Here is an 18,766-nt window from a genome sequence, read left to right on the forward strand (position 1 = left end):
GAAGCTGCCGGAACTAGTAACGCAGGCTTCGATAGGGCCGCCTACCATGTATTTCTTCCAGTGTCACATAAATAATGATTATTATTATTATTAGTTGTATCCAAAACCGCTAATGTATTCTGCACAAGCATGTCCATTATACGATCGTCTGTCAAACAGTTTTACGATTGTCCGTATTGTGGTCGGCAATCAACAATACTACACCGACACATGGCGAATGCTCGCACTGAAATTGGACCTAGAAGACAGCTCCCACATATCAGCTCCCACGCTTAGACTTCATCGCAGCGTGAGACATTTTCGTCGCGAGCACTTCACGATTCAACAGGACCAAGCAAGCTTTTTCGTACTATTAGGCTTAGTTGAAGCTTTGGGCACAGCAACAAACTAGTTTGTGCACATTCACAGTCTCCTATCGCGATGTTTTTTGAAAGGAAACAAAACGAATTGGTTTATTCAAAACAAAAAAAAACAATAGGTTGTGCCGTACTCATTCATTCCTTTTGTTCCGTGTATTAAAAAAAACGCAAGAAAACCATGAAGTGGGGGAAGCCCGAAAACTTCGGTGTCACAATTTTATATCTTCACTTTCACGCGCAACACACCCACGGTCTAAGGAAATGCGTCTTGTGGGCTTTCGTGGTTTACTACCAGCTCAACTTTTGCCATATAGCAATCGGTTTACAGCACATCACTTTCCTGTAATAAATCTATAGAGGTTGATGCACTTGAACTCCAAACGTGTACGTATAGACTTGTGCAGAAACGATAAAAAGCTACAAAAAACAATAACAAGAACAGATGGTACAATTACAATGAGATTTGTGTCATTTCTCCTTTTGCGACTAGCTACCACTTTATCATCACATCAAACTTCAAAAACAGATCCCTAAAAAATATGTACCCACCCTGCGATTTTCTCTGAACGCATGTCTGAACGCATGTCTCTGAACGCATATAAAGCGAAGCTTTATATGGCTAGGCCAAATAACCTATCCACAGAAAACTATCATCATCAGTGTTGGTTTGAGCGTCGTCGTCTTCTTCCACAGCTGGCTCGTTGCGTCATGCTCGTGCTCGGCACGTGCTCGTGCCACTGCGCCCGCGTTCGTCATCGTCGTTTGCTTCTACAGCTGGCTGCGTTGCCGCCTACCATTCCAGCGTATAATCTTACTTCCCTTCCGTCGTCGTAAAGGGGTGGCCGCGTTTACGGGGGCACCAATTAGACGAGCTCGTCCCTCTTGCTTGAAACTACAGCTTTTTTTTTTCTCGCATAGCATTGTTCTTGAAAAATGTGTCTCTACCAAATAAAAATGCTGCAAAGACTATATGCTACGATTATATGTTTTTCTTCTTTCACGGGGGGAAAATTAAATGAAAATTTTGAAAACACCTCAATGTTTTGAGAGCCGTCCATACAAATTTTGTGATGAGAAAGATTTCCAGAAATTACTTTAGGCTACAATACTCAATTCTTACTTTGATATGATGAAAATTTCATTTGAATTTGAAGATCTTGCGTTTGCTTCTTCCATTCTGTATGATGTCAGTAGTCGTTTTATATTTGGTGTGTGTGTACCCTGCGAATACAGAAAAGCATAACAATCAAGCATTTCAATCAATCAAGCTTCACGTTTTACAGCATGAACACGAAACAATCAAAAGAGGTTTATGTACTAGAGCCCACAGCGGCGTAAAACCCCTATATATAATAAGTAGCGCCAACCACATCCCTCCTCCTCCGTTCCACTGTCGCGCTCGGCGTGGCCAGTGCGATCGAAGCGCGATATCGACAGTGGCGCCGCCTACGTCGGGCCTGCCGTGGCAGACGACAGATAACGCGCTGCCAGAGTAAATTCGCGGAAAACTTCGATCGCGCCCTACAGAGCTGTTTTTGGGGCGCGATTTTGCTTCGTCAGTCAGTAACTGGCCTTAATAATGCCGTTTTGCAAGTAACAACGCGACGATGCGAGACGACGCAAATAACAAGTGTGCAGCAAGCATTTGCGCTCGCCGGATGGCAAACAAAAAAAGCATTTTGCCCTCGTTTTGTGGGTTGCGGCAACTTAAGGTGCAGCAGCATGCCATCACAACAAAGTTCTTGTCCCTGACACGTTTGATCCGTTTGTGCGTACAGCACTTTCGTCGCAAAGGCCCGAGAAGGGCGGTCGGAGCGCGCTGGAAAGAAAAAAATATATATATATTGTACCGGAGCTCTCTCTCTCACCGTTCACTTGAATCTGTTTCACGCACCATTCGTCGTCAAGCGCATCACTTTGTCGTTCGTGACGGCTTGTTGTACCGGCGCAATTACCTAACCGATGGCCGCAGGTGGCTGCTTGTTATCCCCCGTCATCTGCGCTCGGACATATGCACCGCCTACCACGACGATCCTCAATGCGGCCACGCTGGCGTATTCAAGACCTACTCCCGCTTACGCCTGAGGTATTACTGGCGCGGCATGTATCGATACATTCGCCAGTACGTGCGATCATGCCTTTCGTGCCAACGCCGCAAGACTCCCCCTCATAGCACCGCTGGTCCTCTACAACCTTTACCGTGCCCTACACGACCATTTGACCGTGTTGGCATTGATCTTTACGGTCCCCTCCCGAACACTCCTGCGGGCAACCGGTGGATCATTGTCGCCGTCGACCATCTCACACGGTACGCTGAAACATCTTCGCTGCCAGCTGCCACCGCGATAGACGTCGCTCGCTTCCTTCTTCGCCGCCTCATTTTGCGACACGGTGCGCCCCGTGAATTATTAAGCGATCGTGGCCGCGTCTTTCTCTCAAACGCTATTGAGGCACTGCTCCAAGAATGCCGCATCGTTCACCGCACCACCTCTGCGTACCATCCTCAAACAAACGGCATGACGGAGCGTTTCAACCGTACCCTTGGAGATATGCTTGCGATGTACGTGTCCGATGATCACTCCAATTGGGACCAGGTGCTCCCCTTCGTCACGTACGCCTATAACTCTGCGCCACAAGCTACCACCGGCTTCTCCCCTTTCTTTCTTCTATATGGACGTGAACCATCATGTTCAATGGACACCATTCTCCCCTACCGACCCGATGTCTCTGAAGCCACGCCCGTTTCCGAAGCGGCTGCTTATGCTGAAGAGTGTCGTCAACTGGCTCGCTCGTTTACCGCGCAAGACCAATGTCGCCAAAAATCTCGCCATGACGAATCTGCATCTAGCGCCCACTATTCCCCGGGAATGCTAGTTTGGCTCTGGGTCCCATCCACTACTCCCGGCCTTTCGACCAAGCTTCTCTCGAATTACCACGGTCCCTACCGAGTAGTAGAGCAAACATCTCCCGTCAACTACATCATCGAGCCGCTCGAGCCATCTTCCGACCACCGCTGCCGAGGGCGTGAAACAGTTCACGTCACTCGGCTGAAACCGTTCTACGACCCTCCTGTGCTGTCATTCCCCTAAGTCGCCAGGTTGGCTCCTTTCTGCGCGGGGAGTGATTGTACCGGAGCACATCGGCACCAGCTCTGTGCCAGCGAGTGTGTGGAAGAAGACGTTGACGATCGTGTGGTTCGCGCTAGGTCGGTTTTCAACGAGCCAGCTTGTTTAACCGCTTCATCTAGTCTACCTGCAAAATACTCTTGTTGCAATATATACAAAAGCGCAACGCGTGCTTCCACGTGACACGGATTGGCCAATGGGGGAGCGGGGGAGGCTGGGGCGACAAGAGGCGGCGAGGAGGAAACGCCGGGGTGAGCGCGGTGGCGGCAAGATATAAGAATGGCGCTGCTTTTTATATATTCACCTTTTTCGCGGAGCAGTTTGTTTTAGAGAAACGAGATGGCGCTCACGGCGGCGCGCCATACCTCTCCTCAGCGACCGCGCATGAATACGAAACCACTACCGCTTCTACCTTGCTTCTGCGCGATCAGCTGTCGGAAATGCAACTGAGTTTTCGCTAACACACTGTGCCCCTATCATGCTAGATTGAATCATGTGGATTTAAGACGTGTGCAGTAGTTGGCTACAAAAATAGTGACTGGCATGTTAAGGAATAGAATGACTCTGTGTGACGAAGTTCGCCGACCGCTGCTCAAACTGTCCGAACGTGTTACTGGCACTTCGTGATGTATGGCTTTCCTCGAGGATACAGAAATTTGCTGATCCGCCAGCCTTGTATCGCTAACCTTCAAAGAAAGGGCTTCATCCCCAGAACGTCGGCAAGGGTGAGTACCACTGGTTAAACAATCCGCCTTTTGCATGTCCCCAGTGCGCATGCGCTTTGCCCTAGCGGCGAGCGCCGAAAACGTTTTGTACGGCGTCGGTGGTTCGTGCAGCTGACGAGGCGCGCGTATGCAGCGTAGTCGTCGAGGACGCGAACTCTTTATTGCTGGCGCTGCGCCGGTCGACGACGCGGTATTTGCGCTGTGTTTCGGTAGAAGCTTTAGCTGTTCACAGCGATATTCGGTTAACGTCCGGTACATCACAATATATGCCGACACGACACCGATGTCGGTCAGAAGTCGACCTCACGCCGGCGCCAACGCTCGGCCGGCTGTAGTTGTCATACTGTGCCAGTGGGAGACCTATATTGTCATACAAGTATGACGACGAAGTGGCCAACGACGCTACCGACGACAACGAGTGATCGTAGTGTGATAAGCTTTCGTGCCGACGAAGCCGACAAAACCAGTGTGCTGATCGCCGTGCGAGCGGCCGCCGAGCGAGAACATCGCACCGACAACACCAACAACGTGAATATCGCCGCAAATGCGCTCGTGTATGTATTTATTGACGCTCAAATTGAATCGAAACGTGCTTTCGACGCTGATATGCACGGTTTCCAGCCCTTTCCAGCCCTCCACATCAAGTTTGAGGTGGTTTCGATCTCGTTCAGGCAGCTTCATTAAACCTAACACAGCCTACGAGTTCGCCCGCTACCGGCGGACCTGAAATATAGGATAATCAAGTACGACGAAGGAAACTGTTTATATAGTTCGGTCCTGACCTTACCGACTTGAAGTGAACCACTCTTAGCATAGTAAGATGCACACACAGAGAGTGGGAAGCGACGACACGGCGCAGTGCTAATACCGCGGTACAGGCACCGTTCTTTAACGAAGGCTGTCGGTCGCAGTCGCCGGCGCTTCAATGAACGAAGTGCAACTACGGAGAGTGTATTTTTATGCTGCCAGATTTAGTATTTACTGAAAACAGTTTGCCTCTTATGCTAAATAGAAAAACGTGATGGCCCTTTCGATACTGCATCGTAAGCAACAACACCGCTCGTTGCCACGCGAGTACCGCAGGCATCGGCATTTTCGCGTGCCACTGCGGCTAGGTGGTCGTTGTCGCCGTTTTCGATGTGCCCGGGACGTTCATGCCTTCTCGTCTCAGTGTGATCGCTTCTGATATATGTGCATGATAAGTGTTCATATATGCTTTGGACATATCCTCATTATTTCGTGTGAGCGGTGCACGGTTTCTACTGTACTTGAAGCGAACAGCGAGCGGTGGCCGTACGCGTGCCGATGTAAACAAATACGCCGTTCTTGCGCTGCATAAATACTCTAGGCGCAGTGTCGCCCCTTTAAAGAGCTATGGCCACTGCTTTCACGACTCAGCTATAAAAGCAGTTTTTATCAACCTATGAGCGTACGTTCTGTGCAGGTCTAACAGTGACAAATGCATGAACTCGGCTGCTATATACGATGCGCCTAACCTCCGCTGAGCGGAATCGACCCCAACTTGATGTGGGCGGCTAGCGAGTGCTCACGTTCGCGCATTTCAACTTCCGAAGAATGTTTGGACTCATATTCGGTACGAATAAATATGAGTAACAGTAATACAAGCGTAGGTGGTGTGTCAATCGCGTTACTGTGCGATGTATCGCACGGTGACTGGTTTTGTCGGCGTAGCTGTACGAAATCCCTTCATCATATTTCGACGACTTGCGATTGTAAGTCGCACCAGAGTCATTGCCGGCTTAGGCATCCTGTCCAACAAGCGGCCACTCACACAAAACAAAAATTACAACGACTGACAAATGCACAAACCCATTTCAGCTCGCTTTTTTCAGCATGCCCCTGCGTCCCGCGGGGCCCCGACGCCGTACATATAGTTTCTCGCGGAGCCCGCTAAGGTGGCGCCACAGCGCAATGCAAAAGGCGGATTACAAAGGGAGTAGCGCCGCTTCCTGTCATAGTAAGTTTCGCGCACGTTATTTATACACATCTGTCCCAAATGGCAGGAAAACTTACGCCTGTACTCTATCGCCGACGTATCAAGAATAAGTGAATGGGCGCACACTTGAATATATGCGCACTGTATACGCACAATAAATGACGAACTACACCTATGGCACACGAATGGTCGAAGATGAATGTTTTGTGACGGTCCACAAGAGTAAGAGAGTTACTAGCTGTAATATATATTTGCTACAACGTATTACAATGTACAAAACAGTTACGTTTCAAGCCTTGTGCGCAGCAAGAACAAATCTATTGGAACTCAGCACACCCACGAGCGATTAGGCAGAATGATGAGATAGCGGCCGCACCGAGGAACTTCACTGAGTCAGAAACTGACAAGCCACTGCTTCAAAATATTTGCCGAATAAAGAACAAAAGGCAAAACACACTAATCCTGACTGAATTCATAATCGGAAAGCTTGTATAGCTTGGAATACATATTTAGCCCCGCTTTTAGAACAAGCACTATATACGCTGCTTGCGTCGTTCGGACATAGCTTAATCAGCTCCGAAAGCGCTTTTGAATGTTCTCTGAAGCTGCCGTCTATGATATCTCCGACAACAGAAGTTTTCTAAGCCGCGCCGGCGTCCTACTCTTCCATTGTAAACAAGGAGGCATCGAAGGCAGTTGAGGCAAGCAATGGACGCGTCACCACGTGATCAAACATGGCAGCGCCCACGGCATCGCCGCGAAAAGACTCAATAGGGGCTTAGAGCTGCGCCGCCCGAAGCGACCCAAACGGGGCGTGGCCTTTAGCAAGGCATAATAGTGTGCTTTTCAAGCGAAGCTTGTTATAAGGTACAGATTTCGGTGGCGACCATGTGCGCAAAAGCTATCATCATCAGCATTGTCTCGAGCGTCGTCTGCTTGCGCAGATGACTAGTTGGCGGCCCTCGGATTGCTCTCGTGCTCGGCACGCGCTCGTGCCACTGCTCCCGCGTTCGTCGTCGTCGTCTTCTTCCACAGCTGGCTGCGCTGCCCATAATCATTCCAGCGTAGAATTTCACTTCTCTTCTGTTGTCCTGATGTGGAGTCCGCGTTTACGGGGATATGAGCCATTGCTTAAGGGGGTATGAGCCATTCATTGTCTTACCATGATGGACATTTAATTTTGAAGAAATTTAATTTGGAAGCATCGCAAGCCGCAATGACGGGCGAATGCTGCTGGCCACGCCGCCGAGCAAACTTGAAACATCGAACGCAAGCGAACGCAAGCGACTGTGGGCATACCGTCAGTGACGTCGTTCTCTGCGTCGCAGCCGTCACATCATGGTTAGTTTAGGTGCACCCAGGACAAGCTTCATTTTCCCCCATTTTCCGGTAGGGGAAGGATTGGTTAGTTTTTTTCTTCGAATAACTATCTAGTTTATAGCTGAGCAAAGGGCGCTCATTTCCACTGTTGCCCGGTGGAGCTGCATGCGTGCCCGCACTAGCGAATACCGCTGGTACCCTGCGGAAATTCTCGGCATATTTTATTGCCTTTAAATGCATAAAGATTTACTACTGTAGCTGCCAGTGTCATGGTAGTGACTGTAAAATATGCCGATGTTCTATGTCGGTATGCTTTTGCAGAGGTTACGTTTGTCGCAAATAAAGTAACGAAAAGCTTTAAACTGCGTCACGTTTGTGTGCATTCAGCACATCACTGAAAGAGAGTGATATGTCACGCGCCGAGGCGATAAGGCGTCACAGCTAGGCATGCGCTGTGGTGCCGGCGCAGCGTTATCACTGTTTGGTTTTGCTTAAAAGCGCCGGCATTCAAGCTGGCATGTGCTTTCATTCCTGTAACATTGAACCGGGCAGTTCGCCCGTCGCTGTGAAGTTGATGGCTAAATAAAGCCGCATTGCTTTCGCTCCACTGCTGCGCTGTCCTTCCGTCAGACACGACAGAAAGCTTGACGTACAGTTCTGTTTACTTGAGCGAGTGTTTTAGTACCTTGTCTATGTTATTGAACTTCAATTGACGACATGTTTCTGCCTGGGTCATGGAATGCTTCGGCCGGCATGTTATACACGATGTGAGTCGTGCGACCTGGATAAGATCCGCAGCAAGAATTAAATCTTTCAGGTGTATTTTACCACAAACTAAACCACTTAGTTTAGCGACTGGTGGTAGTGCCATAAAATTGATAAGGACACATCGCAGTCCATCAGGAATCCCAGCACACGTTTGTTATATGCTGGAAGTCTGCTTAAAGCAAGGGACGGTCGTCAATGTAGTTGCAGAGTGGTGCTCACGGGGCTCCAAAGCATTTCATATTGCTTTCTACATAGATTAGCTTAGCGCTCCCAAACACCATCACGAGCCATTATGTCTCTAAAGGTCCGCTCAAACAGCGTGCTGCTATCGAATTTGTGTCTGCTAGTATTATTCACAGTGATGGGTAACTTCGGCCACACAATACTTTTCACTCTTAGGCTGATCGGTAATTTACTGGTTGCACGCGCATTGAAAAAAAAAATGCGTTGCAATGATATACTGTTGAAGCAGCAATGACAGGAAAAGCGCATCATCCGCCAACTCAGTATTTTTGATTACTGCAAGGGTTCTTGACACGTTGGTTTCTCAACTTGACCTGCGCACGGCGCGCATATTTGGCACCAGCAGTTAGGGAAGGAAGAAAGGAAGAAGGGTACCGTGGAAAGTCATGAAAAAGAAAGTAGTTGAGCGGGGTCAGAGGGCACGGTGAAGGGCACGACTCCTGCTATCGCTGCGACGTTATTTGGCGGCGCCAAATGCATTGCAAGGCGAGTCAGCGAACCTGTATCAGGAACGCATCTGTGATGTGATCCATGTGAAAACGACGATGCAATTGATACTAAATTGCGGTTAAATAAGGGTTGTCCCACCTGGCTCGATCATGAAGGCAGGTACAATATACGAAAGCTTCTACGTAGCGTTAGGTGCTACGAGGAAAGGACTGGAAAGTGTTGGTCGATGCCAAGGTCGGTGCAGTTTAACACGTCGTCTCAAAGTGCTGTCTTGCGCAATGCGAAGAATCCGAGAAAGTGGCACGTGAGGCAAGCGCCAAACGTATGAAAGATATTTGGCTTTTGCAGAAAAGTATAACGGTGATGAGTGGCTAGCGCATCGGGTTTATGTGCTGGAAGACCGAGTTTGATTCTCCCATGGAACACTTGAATTTCATTCTTTGTTGAGGATGCCCGAAACGAGGTGACATAGAAACCTACCTACATACCTCAAAGTGCAGCGGATGAGCCAAAGAATGCTTCGTATTAAAGCACACTGTCAGCCAGTATTATGTTATTAGTGCACGGTCACCGTTATATCCGCGCATTGCACTGCTAAAGCTACTCATGGGAGAAGGTGCGAAGTAAGTATATACCGATCGATGTGTAATGTTTATTGGCGCAAGGGCCCGATATGGGCAAAGACGTCATGCGCGTGGTGATGAGTTGTCAGTGAATTGGTGAAGCAATTGAGAAATGATTTCCCAATGGCAGATGTAACGTGGCTCTGTAAGGGCCTAACGCTCAGTCGCTGTAAATGGCGTAAAATATTTAACAAATAGAATTATGTCAATGACTATTGAGCGTGTGCGATGTCCCTAAAGGTTTCGTTACCAAGTAATGGTGTAGTTAAACATAACGTGACAGTAGCACTAGTACCTCGACAGTGCTCTTGAACGCAATGCTCGCATCTCCTCTCTCTCTTATTCCACTTTCTTCCTCTTTTATCGCACCAGTCCTCCCCCCCCCATGCAGGGTAGCCAGCTCAAACTAACTCTGGTTAACCTCTACATGCCTTTCTATGTATGCTTTCTCTCTCTTTGAACACAATGTCTGGGAGGCACGGGCGCTGCAAAAACGTGATCATTGCAGCTACAACCTGCAAGCGGAGGCTGAGCTGCACATGTGAATTTTAGTGTGTGCTGTATTGCTACTAAAATGTCTCACTGTCTTAAAATTAAAAAGTGGTTCATTGCTAAGAAAAATGCTGCGTGCAGAAGTATGTGAGTTCACTATATGCGGAAGGAAAGTACTTTTTCCCCTCTGCTTCTATTTCAGGGCTTTGAAGAAGGCCTTGAAGAACTGTAAGACTATTGTAACACTACATGTCACAGCCTCGGCCACGTGTACGTTCGCATCATACACGTGTATGCCATCCCGCGTAATTATACGAGTACCTGCCAATCTGAGTGTCTTCTGTCTCCTGACGTCATGCTCTACGTAGGCTCCGTTTCTCAGTTCTGCTCTGATTGTGAAATGGGTAGGCCAGATGTTGTTTGTACGGTCCGAAAAAAAACATCGTGCCTAAGAAGAACAACGGCGGGGGCCTAAAACGGAATGGGCACTGCGGCGGCGGAAGGAGACCACAGACGATGAGCGGGCCGCGGATGCCAAGCGGAAGCGTGCTGCCCGCCAGGAGCGCGAGGTGAAAAGAAATGCGAACCGTCCGTGTGGCCCCGATCCCGCAAACTTGGAACGTGTCACCGAAGCAACGGTCAATACACAGCTTCGCTGGTCATCCACCTTCACAGAGAGGAATGGCCCTGAATTTTTGAATTTACAGCTTATCTTGCAAATGCATTTTGTCCCAATGAGCAATTTTTTTCAGTTTGCTAAAGTTATGAAACATTACTTCCTTAATAATTATCAAACTGCAGTTATCCTAGTTCATTGCATAGGTCTCACACGTAGCTACCTAAATCTCAAAGTTTTACTCACTTCAGCAATTCATTAGTGACTTATCACTGCTGGTGCGAGTAGCACCTTTAACACACTTTATGACAAAAATTAACTACCAGAAATTAAAATGAGGAATTGTATGCCATTCAAACAGTTCGGTACATTAAACAAGACAAGCTTATTCAGGAAAAAAAGTTTTTTCAATCCTGGCTGCCGGTTTTAAACAGTGCTATTTTTTGTATGGCTTCCCACCTTAACTTCCGACAGTATAGCGTTTGTTTCTGATGTAAAAATACTTATGCGTGGTTTTATTACAGCGGATGTCCAAGCCATGCTCAAAGCTATGCATAAGCCACACGAATAGAAGACTTGGAACCGCCTGTATTGACGTCTGCATATGAATACTTCGTCATAAATCCAAGGAAGTCTGAGCGCATGTGTCTCAGGTTCAGACTGCAATATTTTTGCGAAAGTGTTAAACTCCTCGATGGTCTGCCATTCCCAAGGTGATGGAAAGCGAGTCGGAACGGTTAGGACCCTTTCTTAGAATGGGATGGGAGCCCTCATAGGCGGCGGTTACCATGAAACCTATCAGAGAGTTGAATGAATGACATGGATGCGCGACGAAAAATTAGAAAGTTAAATATGTTCTTTGAAGGAGTTCACACAATTCGTTGGACTCAACATACAGGTTTTCAACTAGGCTTGTGCGAAAGGCACCTGTCGCGGGGGAATACCCAGGTTGTGGACGGGGTCTAGAATTTTTAGGGCACTGTGTTAACGCGATGGCGTTTGCGGCCGTGTCGCAGAAAATCCGGCATCGGCAACAGGCGTGTGATCGCGGGTGGCGGAGAACATCATCCAACCACATCGACCGCGCAAGCCTTCCACATGGTGCAAGGTTTTGGTGAAGAAAAACTCAATTTCTCACAGAGAAATCCATCAGAAAAATGATAAAGTACGACTTTACCGTTCGGCGTCGTATTCGCCGTCGGATTGTAATTTAAATATACGAGAAAACCTAATTCTCCTACGAGGAAACTCAAACACAAACCCCTTTTCCAGAATTTCTAACAGACTTGCGCGCGTCGGGACAATATCAAACAATTAATAAAATAATTAAAAAAGGTGCTAGGGCCTCCCCATCACAATATAAGACCACTTTCATTGCCCCTTGAAAAACGACCTTGCAGCAATGCATTTCAGTTTAAAAGTGAAGCGGACTTTAAGGGGATTGGTGTAAGCCTGGTCTTTGTAAGCTGGCTTTCCCACGTTCAGTTGCAGTGAATGAAGCCTACTTACCGTACGCGAAGGATGCGCTCGGGCCGCTGCCGCGAAACCATCTCCGACTCAAGCTAACCATCTCCCCGCTGCTTCGCATCCACACATGGTTCCCTTTAGCGCGAGATGTAGTAATTTTTCGGTAGTGGTTTGACTATAAAGCGTTGTCGTATCGGAGGAGGTAGGCAGATCGGGTATTGGTCCGAGAGCGATGCAGTGAGGCCGATGCGATCGAGAATCCACCGGCCGGTCTTGCTTCCGCGAAGACGTTGTATTTGGGCAGTGCGATGTGCCTCAATCAATTCGTCGAGGGTGTTGTGAAGACCGAGGCTCAGGAGATGTATCGTGGAGGTGGTGGGGGAAAGAGCTAGAGCTAGCTTGTAGACCTTGCGAATGAGGCGTTCGACTCTGTCCTTTTCGGTGCGTAAAAGGCGGAGGTACGGTAGGGCGTAGGTGATGCGCGATATCACGAAGGCGTGAATGAGTTGGAGAAGTTCCTAATCGCGCATGCCTTGCCGGCGGGCAGCCACGCGTGCGATGAGACGGGCCGTCTGCGTGACCGCAACGGTCAGACGGTCGAGCGTGGTGGTGTTGTATTGGTCTTTTTGGACGTGAAGACCGAGGATTCGCATGTGGTTCACTTGCGGTAAGGCCGTGCCATTTACGTAGACTTAGGATGGTCGGTAAAGGCGGGTGTTTGATCCTAAAGACAAGCCCTCCCTCTTCCAAAATTGCAATGATAATTCCTTGTTTCGAAAATGACGGACTGTATCCGGCGCACCATATGCTGTTGAAACACTAGCGGAATGTTTTCTGGGTTTCAGGGTTTAGGTATTCGATCTTGTAGTACACTATTGTGTCCGTTGCTTGAGTTTTGCAACAGTTTCGTGAAGCCTGAAATTTGACCATATTTACCAGACAATTGTGTGGTTTATTCATTGGTACTTTCTAATCCAAGGGTAACCGCTGTGCGTGTCGTTGATATCTCAGAAACGTGTCAAAGTAGTGAGATGATGTGGAAATTTGCTAGGGGTACGCCTATCAAGTCAGCTTGGCCTTCGAGCGTACTTCTATGAGTGTTTAACTAATGGTACAGGCTCAGACTGCCGGCTCTTGAAATTCTTAAGGCTATTCGAGGATTTTCTAACGTCTGTATGATAATTTAGGCTAGATATGTGCACTTGCCAGCTGTGCCTTTTCGCATGGCGGCGCTTTGTTCCATCTGAGGCTCCTTGAAGCCGGTGAGGTTCTCTGTAGTCAGACCATCATGAAGGAAGCTCCAAGCCTTACTTTTCTTTCTGTGCGCTTGCCTACGCTTAGTCGTTCCACAAGGAAGTAGGTAATTTAGAAGGGAATGTACTTGTTTTGGGGATACTTTTTCAGGCTGCATTGACTACGAGTGCTTTCAAATATTCACTGCGTCATCGATATGAAGTGTACAGATGTCATACCAGGTCAAATGCGTGAGTTTTCTGTACTCCTTCCAGTCGGCTGAGTAGAGTTTCCCCCGAGGAGAATGTGGAGAGGAGTCATCCCGTTTTTAAAGGGACACTAAATAGAAACAGGAAGTTCAGCTGGAATAAAAGAGGGACCTTCAGGAATGCATGCAGTTTTTGTTGTGTGCATAGATATGAGTTATTAGCGGAGAAATTTGTAAACAAAGACCGAATATCTCTTCCTCAATTTCTCTCACCCCAGATTCGGTGCTGAAACAGTGCCATCACGGATTTCATTGCTCGCAGCGAATCAGAGGGCGCCATGATACGTCACCGCTTGCGTTAACGGCCGAGGCACTCGCTTCCATCATACGCTGCATGGCCGCTGCGTTTGCGTTCGCTGCGACTTTTCCTTAGGTGTTCTCTGGCCGCGATGGATACCGTTGCTGACGCTGAACCTTGCAACGAAAAGCTCGCCAGGGAAGCGAGACTGCATTTGAGCAACCTCAGTGAAACGGAGCACGAAATGATCCTCCGTGCTCGCGCGGTTGGTGTTTCTGCGTACGATGGCGGTGAGCATCCGGCCGGGCCTACGGGAAGCGAAGCCTCGTTTTCGTCGACGGAAGGCGACGCGGCCGGTCCGCCAGTCTACGATGTTCCCGACAGAACAAGCGTAGAAAGTTGCGCACCTACTCGGTATGGTTTTTTCGTGTCTTTTTTAATGACATTCAGCACTCACCGAGCCGCCAGTTTGCTGCTGCAGGGGCATCGGTAGAAGATTTGATGAAGGTGACATGAATGGGACAGCTGCTCGAGAAAGGACTGGCCTCTGGGGCACGCCAGTTTACTTTCCGAGGGCAGCATTACATACATAATCCGAAGACGAGAAATGCAGAGGGCCCACCATCGGTTCCTCTGGCTCTTGTGCCGTTTTATCATCGGCAGAGCACTGAGCCATTGCGAACGCCGGGGCTCATCGCGCGGCACCACATGAAAGAACACAGTAGGGTCAACACTGCTTCTGCCCCTTAGCAAGCACCTTGCGCCGTTTATACAGCCCTCAAGACTATACACACGAGGCATTTTCTGGCTGTTTCCCGCGAAGTCAACGTTTTTCGAGCCACGGAACACGCAACCAAACACTGCAATACTGTAGAGCGGAACAGGCGCGCGCGATGATGCATGGACCAAAACCAAGCTACGAAACTATCACGACAGCATGTAGCGGCACGCAATTCTTTCTTATTACTTATTTAATTCTGCGCTAAACTTGTACGTCCTCGATTAAAACGGCTCAAAAAGTTGGCAAATGCTGATTATGTACGTTTAAAGTATATTTCATTTTGCGTTTTATTAAAGCCATAAATCGCTCTCGACCAATTGCGGCCGGGCTGCGTTTTTGATCTCCGACGTCACTAACGTGTAGTGCGGGAAATTCGAAGGAGCGTCAGCACATATCCTTCAGTTTTTCGCTATTTTCTCGCGTATTAAACGTCTATTCGCAGTAAGAATGATATGTCTGTGATCGCGATAGGATAATCTACCATTAAAGCTGAACTTGCAGTTTCTCTTTAAATACGAACTTGCAGTTTCCCTTTAAATACGAATCATTTCTTGGTGATCATTTGCCACTTTGACAGAATCTAGCTATCTACCTAGCCGCCCATGTCTTGGTGTTCTCATGGCCGTTTAGTTTACATGGTATGCCCCAATATTGGCATATTATGACACGAGAGCATGACGGACATAAACGATAGGTCATGACATGAATGTCATGACGTGCGCGTCATGTAGGTCATGAAACAGCCGCTACGTCTTGGTACTCTCATGGTTGCTTCGTTAACTTGGTATGTACCAAAATTGGCATAGTATGATAAGAGTGTAATACGAACATACATCATAGGTCATGACATGAATGTGATGACATGCGTGTCATGTAGGTCATGAAACAGCCGCCTAAAATGACAATGAAACAGCGAAAATGGTTAACACTCAAAACCCACTGGAATGGGTTCGGACATGGGCCCTAAGTGAAGAAACACCAAAGGATGGTGGTAGAAGTCATAGTCATGAGCATTACTCAGCAAAAGGGCCAATGACTCAGCGAAAAAAAGGTTAACACTCAGAAACCACTGAAATCGGTTCGGACGTGGGTACTACGTGAAGTAAACAATAAATGATGGTGGTAGGAATCTTACTCATGAAAACGACTCAGCAAAAATAACAATGACTCAGCGAAAAAAGATGAACACTCAAAAACCTAAGCGAAGAAAAAGGTTAAAGGTTTATGGTAGAAGTCATCGTCATTAGTCATGAGTCATAATCATACTAATAATTTTCCCTTACCGTCCCTTAGGCCTAGCTAAAGGGACTTCTGAAGACTCATGACATGAATATCATGACATGCGTGTCATGTGTGTTATGAAACAGCCGCCTACGTCTTGGTGCTCTCATAGTCGTTTTGTTAAATTATTAGGCTCCCCGCACACTGATTGCTTCGCATAACATCGATTCCCACAGGGCGTGGGATCTGCCGGCTTTTTTATAAATTGAAATCAATCGGCAAATCCCCTAAGGGTTCCTAATAACATTCCACTCCCAGTACAGCACGACTTTACTTGATGCCACAATTAGGTCATAGATAAAAGTGTTTTGTTTGCAGCGCTATAGTATGTTGGCACATTCGTATTTAGCGAACTAACATGTAGTTGTGAAGAGAGAATTTTGTATTAGAAGTTGTATAAATTTTATATTTATATCTCCACGAGAGCTATGTGCATTCATATATCCTACGGGAAGTTCATTACTAAAGCTTTTTAAATTCGGTTCAAGAAAGTTGATATATAGAAGGGATGTATAGATAACTAATTACCAGTAGCGCACCAAAGATCTCTGCCACGGGGGGGGGGGGGGTCAATTTTTGTGGCAGGGGGAGTAGCAAGCACATTGCATAATATGCAATTTCCTTGCCTTAGCTAGAGGAATCCAAAAGCAAATAAAGTGCCTAATAATTGTAGTAAAGACACCAAGGATGATGCCGATGTCGAGCATGTTACTCAAAATAATTTCAGAGTGAATAAATAAATACAATACAGTGATAGAGTGTTTTTGTTCATCGGGCAAATTCGACCTCAAGCCACCTCCTGAATTCTAATGACAAAGTGAACAGAGCGCTGAAGGTACATGTTGGACTGGTGGGGCTGGACGCGTGGGGGGGGGGGGGGAGGGGGAGATTGACAACACCCGAGACCCCCACCCCGTCGGTGCGCCTCTGCTAATTGCACTACCTCATCAAAGAGCACCACTCTGACCGCAACTGCCCCAAGGGACGTTTGGGACAGCGATTGCTGGGAGGCATGACCTTTATTTCATGGCTATGCCTCCTGACGAGGCGGAAGTTTCGTCACGGTCTTTGCGGAAAATGGTATATTGCCGGAGAAAGTTTGTGTATGTAGATTTAAGGTGAGTCGCTTGCACGCACAGCACCCTTGAATTAAACTTATGCAGGACTAAGTTAAGCCTATCAAGGTCGTGGAGAAGACCCCTGACGCTTCATTTTAATATTTCTGTATCCATGTTAAGAAAAACGTATATGCTGGGTGTATAAATAAATAAATAAATAAGAGAATGAGGTCATGGTAGCATAGCTTACGAAGCCTTTCACGGGCACTGTAAAACGGGGTTTCTCTTATTTGGTGCAGTCCTGAGAGTCAAGCCGTTCCGTAGGTTCTGGATGCGCCGTGTTGCTATGAGTAGTGTCCATTGCCTCTTGCGGGGTGCTGGAAGCCCGCTTATGGGAGCAGCGTGCCGATTTAGTAGCATTGCTGTGGCGAGCACATTACCGCAATTTCAAGCTACCTATGTACTGAATTATCGCCGTATACGTCAGGCGGACAACATATTGTTAAGAATAGAAGAAGAAGCGCGACATCACCTCACGCATGAGAGGGTAAATGGGGTCCAAATAAAGTAGTCGCACGAGCAACCGCAACCGATGGACGCGCAGTCGCTTCATTCCTCGTTATGGTGCCGAAACCCGGGAACGAGGCTGCCGTACCCCCAACCGTCATCATGGACCGACTACGCCGTCAGCGCGGCGTCATTTGAAACGCCGCAACGCGAGTCATCGCCGCTGCAGCCGGAGCCTTGCGGGAAATGCTGCCGACCCCAACCGACTTGCTAGTGCTCTTAACCGAACTCGATGACAAGGACCGTTGCCTCGCTGAAAAAAACGCCAACATCAAAAAATCTCGTGACCAACAATGACGAATACGAGGCTGAATTCACAGAAGCGCTTGACTACCACGAAAAGGTCCGTCGCGCCTTCAGCCGGGTACGTTTTCGTCTTCATTCCCGATCACTAGTGACTTCCGCAGCCCTTTGCGAGGACAGCAGGTAGTAAATGCAGTCTGTTCAGCCTGTATGCTGACGAACGTCAGCGCAAACGCCAGACAACCAACCCAGCGCGCACAACAACCGAATGTCCAGAAAGAGGTGAGAGTACAACGTCAGCTCATTCTGAACTACGAGAAGGTGATCGCCTACACTACACCGGGCTCAAGATCACGAGCAGAACAGAGAGAGGACAAACTCAGCATCCCGAAAGCGAAGCGGTATCGAAACATGTTCCAGAGGTCGAGAAAGAGGCCACACGACAGTTCAAATGTCCGCACTAAGCCGCCACCAATGATCCAGACCACATGCTCAAGCAGAAAGGCATGCCGTACCTCCTGACGACGTCTCCCAAAGGACATGGCCCGGTTGTGACCAAGCCGTTGAACCTCGAGCAAAGACACCAAATACAACATAGGCAACCAAATCTGCATCTTTCTTGCTACTCTCAGGAGCGCCGCCACAGCGCAGAGGCCGACCATCACCGGTGAAGCAGTTTTCTGAACAGCAGCTGCAAGTACAACTTACTAACAGCGTTGAGGACTTGTCAAGCATTCGTCTGCAGTGACAAAGTTGCTTCAGCAACCACCACACCCGCCACAAGGATGGCTACGTTACCGTTGAAAAGGAGCGAAACATGCAGCCACCCCAGTTTCAAACAGACCCACTTGAGCGCTGCTACTCCACAAGGACCTCACAACCCCGACCCAGACGTATACGACTTCGCCTATTTCTTCAAGTAAAAAAGCTCACCTTCATGGACTGGCAGAGC

The 18,766-nt window shown here is 48.1% G+C and overlaps 1 protein-coding gene across 1 annotated transcript in view; it reads right to left on the reverse strand.

The window, feature by feature from the left end:
- Positions 1-18,766, reverse strand: part of LOC119444787 (monocarboxylate transporter 9) — a 69,726-nt gene that overhangs the window by 40,728 nt on the left and 10,232 nt on the right. The window contains exon 2 of the mRNA XM_049663618.1: positions 1,480-1,580. Within this exon, the coding sequence (XP_049519575.1) occupies positions 1,480-1,535 (56 nt within the window). The 5' untranslated portion in view covers positions 1,536-1,580. The remainder of the gene's footprint in view (positions 1-1,479; positions 1,581-18,766) is intronic.

This window comes from Dermacentor silvarum, chromosome 3 (assembly GCF_013339745.2).
Source record: "Dermacentor silvarum isolate Dsil-2018 chromosome 3, BIME_Dsil_1.4, whole genome shotgun sequence".
NCBI lineage: Eukaryota > Metazoa > Arthropoda > Arachnida > Ixodida > Ixodidae > Dermacentor > Dermacentor silvarum.